We start from the raw sequence: 13469 nt of genomic DNA, 5'->3' as shown, positions 1-13469 counted from the left end.
GAGGAGCGCTTGTGTCCAAGCAATAGCATAACCAGGGTCTTGTTTTCAAACAATGGTTTTCAGCTGAAGCTTAACCAAGTTAATTTTTTGCTTTGAGGGGAAAAAAATCAACACATCAACTGAATCCGGAATAAAAAAAAAAAAGCACCCATTGCTGGGACACAGTCCCAAGTGATTCGATATACTAACATTCTGAGGGTGGAGTGGCCCATTCTCTAGAGAAACAGCAGAGAGAGGTCACAAGATGGCCCCAATATTGTTAGTAGCAGGTCATTATTTTAACACGGTTTTTTAAACTGTGCTTGTGGAGTTCAAGAAATATGTTCCTTAAAGAGGAGGAGAGCTCAGCATAGAAACAGGCACTGGCAGAAAAAGGAGCTGCAAATAAAAATCCCGGGACTGAAAACTGTCGGAAAAATATTCATAATGGAATAGGCCTGATGACAGAGCCCAGTGAGGGTGAACTTGAAGACTGGTGACAGAAATGAATCAACTTAAAGAAATTAAGATGGATTTATTTGACAGGCAGAGCGACAGAGAGAGGAGAGGGAGAGAGAGATCGTCCACCCACTGGTTCACTCCCCAAATGACCACAGCGGCTAGAGCTGAGCCAAGCCAAAGCCAGGAGCCAGGAGCTCCATTTGGGTCTCTCAGGTGAGTGGCAGGGGTGTGAGCACCTGGGCCGTCTTGCTCTGCCTTCCCAGGCGCATCAGCAGGGAGCCGGATCGGAAGCAGAGCATCTGGGTCTTGAATTGGCACTCCAATATGGGATGCCAGCATTGGAAAAAACAAAACGTTCTCATGAACTGGGTTTCACAGGCCTCGGAGACAAGGTTAAACATTTTTGTATCACATCACTGGAATCTCAGGAGAGGAAAGACGAGAACAGAAAGGCTGAGTCCTCCCAAGTATGGCAAAAGGCACCAACTTAAAGCATCCAGAAACAGCCAGACCCAAGCAGAACCAGCACCCCTGTGAGTCCCGGTGCTCCCAACCAGAGTTAAAGGGAAAAGCTCTGGCTGGCGCCATGGCTCACTAGGCTAATCCTCCGCCTTGCGGCGCCGGCACACCGGGTTCTAGTCCCGGTAGGGGAGTCGGATTCTGTCCCGGTTGCCCCTCTTCCAGGCCAGCTCTCTGCTGTGGCCAGGGAGTGCAGTGGAGGATGGCCCAAGCGCTTGGGCCCTGCACCCCATGGGAGACCAGGAGAAGCACCTGGCTCCTGCCATTGGATCAGCGCGGTGCGCCGGCCGCAGCGCGCCAGCCGTGGTGGCCATTGAAGGGTGAACCAACGGCAAAAGGAAGACCTTTCTCTCTGTCTCTCTCTCTCACTGTCCACTCTGCCTGTCCAAAAAAAAAAAAAAAAAAAACACTCAGGCAAAAAATAACACTGGGAGAACCCATCGTCAGCAGCTCCTGGCCACAAAGCAACGCGAGGGGGAAACTGTTCGGGCTGCAGCGCCCCAGAAACGGCCTCTTTAAAATCTGGGAGACCATTCGAAGCCAACAGTGCACCACAGGGCGTTTTGCATTCTACTCTAACAAAATTAGATCTTGGTGGTGGTTGGGGGGGTTGTATAGCGGGCCAAGCAGTGCCAGCATCACGGCGCTGGTTAGAGCCTCAGCTGCTCCGCTTCTGACTCAACTTCTTTTAATGCACCTGGGAAAGCAGCAGAGGATGACTCAAGTGCCTGGGTCCCTGACGCCCACGTGGGAGACCCGGATGGAGTTCTGGGCTCCTGGCTTCAGCCTGGCCACCCTGGGCTACAGCAGCCATTTGGGGGCTGGACCCATGGATAGAAGATTCTCTCTCTCTCTCTCTCTCTCTCTCTCTCTCTCTCTCTCCCTCTGTTATTCTACCTTTCAAATAAATAAAATAAATCTTTAAAAAAATTAAATATCGGGGTTGGCACTGTGGTGCAAGGGGTTAAGCCGTGAACTGCAGCAGTGACCTCCCACATGGATGCCAGTTCAAGTCCCGGCTGCTCCACTTCCAATCCAGCTCTCTGCTGTGGCCTGGGAAAGCAGTAGAAGATGGCCCAAGTCCTTGGGCCCCTGCACCCGCATGGGAGACACAGAAGAAATTCCCAATTCCTGGCTTTGGCCTGGCCCAGCTCCAGCCATTGCAGCCACTTGGGGAGTGAACCAGCGGATAAAACACCTCACTCTCTCTCTCTGCCTCTTTTTCTCTCTGTGTGTAACTCTTTCAAATAAATAAATAAATCTTTAAAAAAATCCATTAAAAAGATTAAATCTTAAAAACCCTTAAATGTATGAATTGCACTTGTCACTTACATAAGAGGAGTAAGCTAATGTCATTACATTATAAAAAACCTGTAAACACAAAAATACAAAAATAACAAATACCCAACCTTTGAGAATGGCGGAAAGCATGAAGGTCCCAGCAGCAGCCGGGGGCAGTAAAACAAGCACAGGCACTCTCACTTAGATAAAGCAGAATTCCTGGACAGGCAAGGGCCATTTTGTCCCGATTTAAACACTGGTCCCACCGCTGTCAGCAGGAAGGCTCAGGCTCACAATGGGAAGGAAGTGAATCATTTCGGAGGTCAGTTCTGCAACTTACCAACATGCCCACTGCCTCTTGTGTCGACTTCTAGGAATTCCTCTTCCCAAGGGCCGGCCCCTCCCACCCACACATAAATGTCCTGGATGTGGATTTCAGCCTTGTGTGTAGTGTCAGAAACTGTATCAATGAGGATCTCAATAAATCCTGCATTAGTTAGAAATCAGGTAGACGCTGTATTCTGATGTTGAGGAATATTCTGTGTCTAGAACTTCGTCCGTGAGTCTGAATGTAGGAGCGTGAGGCTATGGAGGGCACGGTGGTGGCTCCACTCCCGGATCTGTCACTGCAACGCCGGCCCCGGCACTCGATCTGGGAGCCTGCGCTCCCTGCTGCTCCTAGGGAAAGGGGCTGCGTTTGATTTTATTCCTTTTATTATTTGATTACTCTACTCCTTCTCCTCCATTCATTGTTTATGCCTTTATTCAACCTCTTTATTTATTTATTTATTTATGTCTTTGAGAGGCAGAGTTATAGACAGAGGGAGAGAGAAAGGTCTTTTATTTGCTGGTTCACTCCCCAAATGGCTGCAACGGCCAGAGTTCAGCTGATCCGAAGCCAGGAGCCAGAAGCCTCTTCTGGGTCTCCCATGAGGGTGCAGGAGCCCAAGAACTTGGGCTATATTCCACTGCTTCCCCAGGCCATAGTAGAGAGCTGGATCAGAAGTGGAGCAGCTGGGACTCGAACCAGTGCCCATATGGGATGCTGGCACCACAGGCAGAGGCCCAACTTACTATGCCACAGCGCCGACCCACAACCTCTTTTCTTTTATTTATTTATTTATTTATTTTTGACATTGACAGGCAGAGTGGACAGTGAGAGAGAGACAGAAAGAAAGGTCTTCCTTTTGCCATTGGTTCACCCTCCAATGGCCGCCGCGGCTGGCGCGCTGCGGCCAGCGCACCGCGCTGATCCAATGGCAGGAGCCAGGTGCTTTTCCTGGTCTCCCATGGGGTGCAGGGCCCAAGCACTCGGGCCATCCTCCACTGCACTCCCAGGCCATAGCAGAGAGCTGGCCTGTAAGAGGGGCAACCGGGACAGAATCCGACTCCCCTACCGGGACTAGAACCCGGTGTGCCGGCGCCGCAAGGCGGAGGATTAGCCTAGTGAGCCACGGTGCCAGCCAACCTCTTCTTAATGCTTAGCCAGATATCCTTCCTTTTCGAGACCGGGGCCAGCTGTATTCCTTGCTCATCTGGTCAGCTAGATGTGAGCCCCCAGGACATCAGCCTCCCCCCAGCCTGACCCCTCAAACATGCTCTCCCTTCCCCCTCCCACCCAAGCCCCGTTCCCCACCCTGTTGAGTTCCTTCCAGGTCCAGCACCTCCCTTGGCCCTGAGGTGGGATGGAGCCACAGCTCTGTTGCCGAGACTACACGAGGCTGTGCACCAGTGGCCCCGGGGCCCCACCCACTTTGGCCAGGAGCCCGCTTTTTCCAGGAAGGGCCCACACGTTTCAGGCTCGTGGGCCACAGTGGGTCCCACCCGTCCGACTTCACCAGTGCGGCAGATCGGCAAGTAGCGTGGCTGCCAACAGAAGTTCACGTGCGGAAGCTGGACGTGGCTTTTGAGCACGAGTTCCCAATCCTTGCACAGATGAGGGACAGGGCCCTCCAATGCCGCAGCCCTGCCCCCACGCTGAGGCGGAGACTGGTGCCCGGCACCTCCAGCCCACCTGCACTGGGATCCCACCCGAAGTCCCTTTTCCAAAGTCCTCCACACGCACCAGGTCTGCAAAGCACGGTGGCTCCCTCACATCCTGCTCACCACACTGAGCCCAGGGGCCTCCCAGCCTCCTCCTGGCCAGCAGCATCGGCCGGCCTGAGCAGGTTCAGAGGCTGTGTCGGCTCATCCTGCACTCAGCTCTGCTCCCCAGGGCTCTGAGCTGGGACCACGGCCTCCACATGGCATCCTTGGGCTTAGCTAGCGGTCTGTGGACGCTCAATATGGGAGAATCTTCGAGGCTTATGTGGGAGGCTGCAGCGTGATGGCCACGGGGTGGGCAGCCCCTTCAACTCACATACACTGACCCCACTGACATATGCACACACCCAGCGTGCAGGTCTCAGGATTGGGGGCTTTGCCTTTCCTTGGGGGAGCCCAGCAGAGCCCCGGAGACACAGCCTGCAAGAGCAGTGGCCAGGACAGCAAGCCCGCTGCTGTTGCCCTGTGGGTCAGTAAGAGGGTTTCCACAGCCACACACCTTGCACTTGAACTTGAACCTGGCTCCCCTGGAGGTCTGAAGCAAGCAGGCTGGTCTAAAGTGCCTCCATCCTTCTCTCCATGTGTCCCATCCACACCCACCACAGTGGCTCAAGGGCCAGGCTCCGGACACTGCCCCATGTCCTGGGGTGTGAGTGAGCCACCCGAGGCTGGGGCACAGCCAGGAGCGCCTGCCCCGTCCTGGCTCCCTGCAGGCAAGCACTCCCAGGCCAACACTGCTTTGTTAAAGACGAGCTTTATTGCTGGACATCTCCGTGTGTTGCACACACAGCCCCGCCCCTGCACAGAGAATTAGTCAAGAGGTGACTCGGAGAAACAGTAGACACACACAGAATAGAAAACTAGACATTTAGATTACTAGAAAGTTTAAAGTTCAGAAAAACCTCAAATGTGAAGTGCCTATTTTAGAAACACCACCACACATGCCCAGTGTAAATTTGGTCTGTGTCAGCACTCTATAAACATTGTGCGGCCGTGTGGAATTGGTCAGGCGCACAATCCGAACCCGGACGAACGCTCTCGTCTCCCTGGGCTGCAGCTGGAATTGTCAAGGCCAGCTCAAGGTAGGGAAAGCTTCCAAAATGTGTTTGCAGCCAGCCAGGCCCGCCCATCCCAACGGGGGTCCTCCAGCACCACAGCCCACCTGCCAGCAGCACCCAGGCTCCGGAACTGCCCAGCTGCCTTGTGGTGGTGGGGCACACCCACGCGTCTGGAAACCAAGCCTCTATGGCTGGAGACAGCAGAGCAAGGGCAAGGGGGGCGGGGCGGGGCATCAGAGATCCGCGCAAGTGCTCACAAGGTTTCCAAGGAAGTCTGGCAGCGAACCAGAGCACAGAAGCCTGGGTCAGACAGGGTTGGATGGTGACAGCCCACACGGCTCCCCTCTGCCCTGCCACCCCCAGCCCTCAAGCACCAGTCCTCCTGGCCCTGAACCCTCACCCCAGGTTTCTACGTGGTGCAGCCAAATGCCATTCTCCCACGAAAGCCACACACAAAAATGGGGGGGAGGGGGGACGCGAAGCCCCTCAAAAGGCACTTCGTGGGTGAGGTTTGTGATCCAAAGGAGCACGGGCAGACCTGCTGCCGCCACTAGGGGGCAGCACAGCGGCCCTCGCCATGGAGCGGCCAGGTGAGGGATGAGACAAGGAGGTGGCCAGCAGGGTACGCTGAACTCGGACGGCAGAGAAGTGGGTCGGGTCTTCCTGAGCTATAGGGAGAGGCTTTCACGAGAGCCTCTGGCTGGGCCTGGCAGTGAAACGTGGCTCTGGAGGCATCTCGGCCCGAGGGGGTGCCAGCTGGGGGCTGCTGCCTGGGCGCCCTCCCCACCCAAGCACACGTGCTCCTGCTGGAGAGTGATCTCAGGGCTTTCCAAGTTAAACGCAAGCTGTTCCACGGTTTTTTTTTTTTTTTTGGGGGGGGGGTAGGGATGGGGATTCACACACTTATAAATCCATTGCGATCCTCACTTGGTGGTGGGGAGAAGGGACAAAACTGGTTCCTAAGGGCTGTGGGCTGGGCTGAGCCGGGAGCTTGCCCGATGGCTCCCGATGGATCCGATGTCTGTAGCTGCCTGGGGTCCCCAGTGTGAGAAGGGACGTCGGGAAATCGCGCTTGGGGGACACAGTGGACACGGGCGCGGGCTCCATGTCACCTGGGAGACAGGGAGGGGCAGTCAGCTGCCGCTGGATGGCGGACCAGAGCCTGTGACCCCAGCAGGACAGACGCCGGGGGAGGGGACAGCAGGACAAGGCCTGGTCCACGAGCCCTGGCCCAGAGCGCGGACGCTCTTCCCTCCTCCTGGCCTTCGGAAGCTTCTTGGGTTTCCTCTAACATCACACAGGGCAGGGGGTGGGGGACCCCCAGGCCCTCACCCCGCATGCTGGGAGGTGCTGCAGATGCCGGCGGCTGCCCCCTCCCACCGTGTCACCAGCCCCACAGTGTCCCGGTCTCTCCTAGGGCCGACTGCTTGGCCTGGCACCATGAGACTGGTTTTAAAACAGAATTTTAAGCCCAGTTTTCCAAGGGACAAAGGCCATTTGATGGTAATGCTTTTGGTTTTGTTGCTTCATGAAAAACAGTACGCGAGGTAATCCCTGCTGAGGGAACGGACCGAGGGTGGGGCCCAGGCCCCTAACGTTCAGTCCAGTTAAGGCGATGGGTGTGGACGGGTGGGCCTAGGGCTGGGGGGCGGTGACACCTGCCCTCATCCCAGAGGCTGCCTGGGCCCTGCCGTGACGCCACAGACTCGCCTCACATAGACACTGGGAGGCAGGTGGGCGCTAGGGGCAGCCACCACGCACAGCCCAGGCTGGACACGTGCAGTGTGGCCAGCACCTCCTGGGGACGTGTCCGTGAGGGAGCGCTTTCTCAACACTCACTTCTCTTCCAATTAACTTCCTGCCCTTCCACTTAGATCTCAGTGTTGACTGAAACAAATGAAACGTACAAGGGCAGGCTTGGGAGAGGAGGACCCCTCGTCAGAGAGCAGGCTCAGAACCACAGGGCTTACTGCTCAGCACGCAGGGCCCCTGGGGACAGCCTGACCCGTGTGTCCTGCCGTGAAGCAACGCGTGTCTGTCTCTCTCGGGGACTCGGAGCAGGTGCCCCACGTCTTAGCGTGTGTAAGGCAAAAAGGGTTGCGGGTCTCCGAGGACGTGAATTGAACACAAGGGGAGCACAGGGAAGGTTTCTAAATGCGCTCTTTTACGTGTTGATCCCGCTGGACACGTGTATCACAAAATAAAGATTCTCTTTTGTAAAGTGCTGTCTGCTTAGCACACCACGCCCCACCAGGCACAGAGCACCCAGCGGGAGCTTGCTTCTAGCGGGGCTGTGCCTCCCCCCACCCCCGGCTCTCCTCTGGGAGCAGGGCCCTCCTTCCAAGGTTCAGCACATCCAATGCCAGAAGGGCCGGCTATGCCTGGGGACTGGCACGGTGCCCTGGCTCTGCCGTCGGGGTTGCCATGTGCCCCCCTCACTCTGCTCCGGACCCCACTGAACTCAGCCAGGTCCCCAGGTCCCAGGACGGCTACATGGGGTCTTGAGCTTCCCTTCCCACAGAGCAGCCCAGCAGAGGGGACCCAGCCGGGCCCACAGGAGGGCTCTCCCAGGACGGTCATCGAGGAGGGTTCCGAAAGAGAAGCCACTGGAAAGGGCCACCTGCCCAGCAGTCTATGCTATTACAGGACATAGGAAAGGTACACATTGGCAGTAAACAATCTCCTTCCGCTCTTCGGGGGACGCCCAGGGACGCCCCCCTCGGCCACAGTCAGACGTGAATGACTTCTGCTCCAGTGTCTTCGGGCTCTGTGCAACAAGAAGAGTTTGTGTCAGAGTGACAGGTTCCTCGTCCATCTTTCTGGTCAAAACTGGGCTCTGTTAGTGCAGGTTTTTCAAACATACTCTTTTTGCTTGTTTCTGGGCAGTTCTGAACATAAATCACCCTGTTGTAAGCCTTGAGTCTCTTCCACAATTGCACGTACACCTTGCACTGAACGTACATAAAAAGAAGTCCCCCGGTGAAGCCGATGGCCACGACCACCAATTTAGTCCAAAAGGGCCACTCGAGGATTCCTGCAAGGGAAAAACACAGGCAGTGGGTCTGACACCCGCGGCTCCCAACCCCCCGGGGGCGGGGCTCTGCGCTGGGCTCACCTGTGACCTGGCCCTGCTTGATCTCCTCGGTGGTGCGGTCAATGAGGACGTACAAGGACCAGACCACACAGGTGATGGCGATGACGTGGAACGTCACCGAGCACATGATCTTCCTGCGCTCGCTGGGCGTCATCTGCAGCTTCTCCCACTGCAAAGCCAGGGCGCAGCAAACAGGGGCTGAGAGCTGCGGGCGGGCGGGGAAGACCTGCGCCCCCGCCCCCACCGCCCAAGCCTGGATGACTCCCCCGGAGACGCAAGGCCCTTCCCAACCAGGTACCAGGTGCAGCCCACTTGCTATGCAATGGGAGGAGGCTGGGACTGAGATGGGCTGAAGTATCACGGGCACCCTCTGTCGGCTTACTCCCGCAGGCACACATCCAATGGCCTGCCACAGGAGTCCTGAGGGCGTGTTGGCCCGAGACCCACGTGGAGCTTTGCGGGCCACGCTGTCTTGCTGGCCAGAGGAAGAGGGGTGATGACGCCACAACATGCCAGCAGATGGCCGCACTGCGGCGTGAAGGGGACTGGGAGAAGGCGCTCACTCTTTGGTCCTCTGCTACTGTGCAGGCTGCTTGAAATCGGTGCTAAGAGCTCCTGGTACAAGCAGACCCTGCCAGTCCCGACCCCTCAAGGAGCTCACTAATTTGCTCCAAGAAGGATGACTTTTCTCATGTACTGGTTTCTCAGTCAGAGGTGGAGAGAAAGAACAGGGCGTGAGGGCCAGTAGCTGCTTTCCCATGCCAGTCACGGCTGGGACCGGAGCCTCACGGGTCATCCAAATGACCCAGGGGCCCCCGGGCTCCCTGAGGAGCCGCCGGCAGTGCCCCAGGAAGCATGAGGCACCTTGTGAGGCAAAGCACCTTTTAAGAAGCCTGCACCTGCCTTCTCTCACAAGCAACTGCCTTCTGCTGGGGTTTGGTCATGGGCCAGCTCTGGGGCTTCCCGCCTGCAGTGCGGTCCTGGCTCCCAGACCCCGGCCATTTCCCAGGGCACCTGCGGCTCCCCCTCCCCCATTACGCTCCAAGCTCTCACCTTCTCCTTGCTGCATGCTCTGTACACACCAGGTGGATCTCTAATCCCTTTCCCTTTGCCTGCCAATCCCACTGCTCCTTCCAGAAGGGCTCTGAAACCCACACTTCCCACGGGGCCACCGCCCCTGCATCCTGCATTGAGCCAGCCTGGGGGAGGCCTGCAAGGGGCATTTCCTTCTCTCTGTGCCGACACACTCAGGCCCTGGCATTTAAGTGTACTACGATTCTGCCGCGATGGTCCTTGCGATGTGTACGCCGTGGTTTGAGGCAGGGAAAGTTTTTATCTTTCCGAACAAAGCCTTTCCATGCTGGGCAGCTGCAGGGGAGTACAAGGCACTCCTCGCAGCAAGGAGCAGCGGCCTTTCCCCACCCACGTCCCCAGTCAGCACCCAGCACGGGTGCAGACAAGTCAACAGCCTGTGCCGGGGACGGTCTCTCACGCTAACGCGTGGTCCCCTCCAGGAGGCAAGACGCGGCCCATCACTGGGGATGAACACCAACCCAGAGGTCAGAAGCCAGTCAGGGGGCGGGGCGGGGGCGGAAGACTGACAGACCAGCAACGGGTCTGGGGTTGAAGGAAAAAGAAACGTTAGGACCCCATGGTCAAGAGGGGCGGGGCCTGCAATCCCAAAAAACCACGCAGGCCCTCAGGAGCCCCGGCCAAGCCCCTGCCTTCCCCGGCCACTCCTCGCGCACCTTCCGCAGAGGCTTCAGCTTGGTCTCCATGATGAACTCGTACTTGCAGAGCTCGCAGCAGCGCGTGTCCGAGCTCTTGATCCACTGCTGCAGGCAGGCCTGATGCACGAAGTGGAGGCTCCCCGTGCAGCGGCAGGGGGTGATCAGCGGGCTCTCGCCATCGCCTTCACAGTGGCAGATCCTGCAGCAGATGGAAGGCCGGTCACTGCGAGGACGGTCTGCGCGCTGGGGATGGCGACATGCCGCCCACAGAACGCTGTCCAACACAGACCTCGCAGAGGTGACCACACACACACACACACACACACACACAGATGCAGACAGCCGCTATGGCTGCTACAGCCACTGCGCACCCGCCTCCCGCAGCAGTGTGCCACAGAGGGCAAGCGACCCAAGAAGCAACAGTGTGGTCACATCTCGGCTGACATGAACTGCACTCGGAAGCAACGAGCAGCCATCTCCCCGAACACAAGATGCGAAGACAGCCTGGAGAAATTTCTATGCCAAATGAAACCAACATGCGGCCTTGCAGATGCACCACAGTGACTTACAATGAAGGTGAGCTTGCTTTTCAGTGCTCCTCACTGACTTCACCATCACACACCACAAATCACACACTTCCTTCCCTCTCAGCGAATGAGCAGAGACCACAGAACCGCACCTGGACCTTAAATCTCACCATGAGAAGAGGCTGCAATTTCGTTTTTGTTTTTGTTTTTTGTGTTTTCTTTTTTCCCTAGGACCACTCAGAGCAGTCAGTGGGAATTAATTCAAAACATTCATTATTTCCAAGGTAGCAGGATGCGGCCACTAACCCCCAAGGAACTGAACAGCCTTTGAGAAAGAGAGAGGGGTCTTTTCCACTTGCCAGACACCTGTTCTTAAAGGAGCCAGGCCCTGGCCAGAGAGGCCCGCAGGCCGTTTGTTTCAGAAACTGGGCACCGGCTCCCGACGGTGCACACCTGGGAGGCAGCAGTGATGGCTCAAGCAACTGGGTTCCTGCCGCCCACACGGGAGCCCTGGGTTGGTGCCGCTGGCTGCTGGCTCTGGCGCTGGCCCTACCCCAGCCGCTCTGGACGTTTGGGGAGTGACCTAGTGGGCGGGACCTCTCGCTCTTTCTCTCTGCGCCTCTCAACTGCATATATAAAAATTTGTTTAGAAAGTGGGAAGTGAAGTTAAGGCCTAGACAAGGTGGCTGCCTCTGGGCGGGTGGGGAGGAGCGAGCTGCTCCTGCGTCCACGGGGGTGGTGGGGGCAGGGGGATGAAGGCGGGGAGGGGTGTTCTGCACCACCAGCAGGAAGGCTGCAGAGACTATTCCTTTCTTCCAACGTCTTTACGCAGAGTCTATGGATCTCTACTTGAGAAGTGTCAGCTTGGCCTTTAATATGTGGAGCTTTGTCTTTCATCATCTGCGAGACTAGCAGGAAAATGAGCTTTCAAATGACAGCGATACTCCGTTCTCGGCCATCGCTTCACTTTCCTGAAACTGCACATATTAAAGCAAGAGGAGGCTACGGAGCCGGGACGCAGGCACAGGCACAGCCAGAACGGTGGCTCCTGGCAAACCAACCTGCAGGCATCCCCAGACGTGGACACGGGAGACGTGGGGGGGCGCTTCTCAGAGAGGGGAGAAGGACAGTCCAGGTCACTGTCCTTTTCCACGGAGCACAGGGGCGCCCGCGGGGCACCGCCCCTCAGCTTGGCCGACGCGCTGTCCTCAAAGACGTCATCGTCCCCCATTTCGTCGGAGCAGAAGCCCGCGCTCCCGGCCAGCCCGCTGGAGGACTTGGTAGCGCGGGGCTGGGCCACGCCACTCTCCAGCTCCTGGAACCTGTGCAGGCTGCTGGCGCTGGAGCCACGGGACAGCGACAGCAGGTAGCGGAGCAGCCGGCGGCTGCGGGACGCGGCCTGGCCATCGGCCTGCAGCTCCAGGAGCGGGGCGCGCATGCCCCCCTTGCCGGCGTCCCCCTCGGAGGCGGAGAGGGACGAAAGGCGAGAGCGCCTGGAGGTGCCACGAGGCCTGCGGCTGGGCGCTCGCTTGTCCTTGAGGTGGAACCTGCTCACCCGGAGACAGGGGTCTTGAGGGAGCGGCAGCTTGCCTTCGGAGCATGTCCTCTCCACGTAGCCAAAGCTCCCCAGCGCGTCCTGGGCCTTCTCCCCGACATCGTTCAGGGACTTGGAGAACTTCAGGGCTCGTCTGGCTCTGCTGTTCTTAGCAGGCTTCAAGGCCTGGGCCCATTCCGAACCAAAGGGACTTCGCTTCGGCGCCTGTCCTGCGTCTTTACAGATAACTGTCACAGTGAGCCCTTGGGTGAGAGAACTCTGGCATGGAGGAGCTTTCAAGACAACAGCAGACTGCACGGGACTGTGGTGACAACACTCAGAAAACACTGCACTGGAACTGCATGCAGAACAGTGGGACAAAAGCACAGAAAGGAAAAACAATTTTAAAAGAGAACAGGCATCAAAGTGAAGGAATGAGACTTGTGCAGCGACTTGGCGAGCAAGCAGCACGTGAAACTGGGCCGACTGTTTAGACCAAACAAGGGGGTGGGGGGAGGGCTCGAGGCCCTAGCAACACGGGTGCTGTCCGCGGGACACAGCGGCACCTGAAGTGGAGTGTTACCTGCAGATGTCCTGGGTGGATGGTGTGACAGAGGTGCGAGAGAAGGCGGAGACCGGAGCCGAGGCCGAGGGAGGACTCACAGCCTGCAACGACACACCTCCCATCAGTTCCAGGGGACAGAGGGGAGGCAGACACACGGCAGCGGGTGCCGAACCTGCCAAGAGCTGCCTTCCCACAGGCGTTAAACATGTGCAAGCCTGGCCGAGACAAACCCAACAGCACTTTTTTTTAAATCTGTGGATAAAACTGGCCAAGAAACACCTGAAACTACGAGATACCATTACCAGTGTCTGGCATGGCCAACAGCCCACGATTTCGCAGGCATCTAAAATTCACTTCGTTCATGCCTGAGTCAGGAAACCAGGTATTATCAGATGCTGTGCAAATGCAGGAGGCAGAGGAGGCCCACAGCTTCCCCCATGGCGCCCTCTCCCGGCGGCAGACTGGAACGCACTCTCTTCCCACACAACCACACCCACGATGCCCCCATTCTGGTCTACAAAACCTCACTGTTCTGTCACAGCTCTTGGTACAAAATGGAAACTACCTGACCCCAAGGCCCCCCAACCTACAGCTCAACCCAAGGCTGAGCAGAGGGCTGAGCGCACAATGCTCCTAGCAGGTCTAAACGTGGAACTGTGAACTAGAAAAAATAATCC

The 13469-nt window shown here is 57.2% G+C and overlaps 1 protein-coding gene across 18 annotated transcripts in view; it reads right to left on the bottom strand.

The window, feature by feature from the left end:
• Positions 1-5022: 5022 nt before the first annotated feature.
• Positions 5023-13469, bottom strand: part of MARCHF8 (membrane associated ring-CH-type finger 8) — a 105437-nt gene continuing 96990 nt past the window's right edge. For 11 of the 18 annotated variants that reach the window (XM_008269845.5, XM_008269850.5, XM_051823720.3 and 8 more), the window contains 5 exons: positions 12811-12893; positions 11755-12585; positions 10185-10365; positions 8458-8605; positions 7485-8376 (listed from right to left, as the gene is read on the bottom strand). In XM_008269845.5, the coding sequence (XP_008268067.1) occupies positions 8072-8376; positions 8458-8605; positions 10185-10365; positions 11755-12585; positions 12811-12893 (1548 nt within the window). In that variant the 3' untranslated portion in view covers positions 7485-8071. Of the gene's footprint in view, positions 8377-8457; positions 8606-10184; positions 10366-11754; positions 12586-12810; positions 12894-13469 lie in introns of all 18 variants that reach the window. The other 7 variants (XM_002718326.6, XM_070058125.2, XM_070058126.2 and 4 more) reach the window with 3 other exon arrangements.

This window comes from Oryctolagus cuniculus, chromosome 15 (assembly GCF_051225735.1).
Source record: "Oryctolagus cuniculus isolate XC-2025 breed Fujian yellow rabbit chromosome 15, ASM5122573v1, whole genome shotgun sequence".
Classification (NCBI taxonomy): Eukaryota; Metazoa; Chordata; class Mammalia; order Lagomorpha; family Leporidae; genus Oryctolagus; species Oryctolagus cuniculus.
This window is presented reverse-complemented; position numbering and strand designations above follow the sequence as displayed.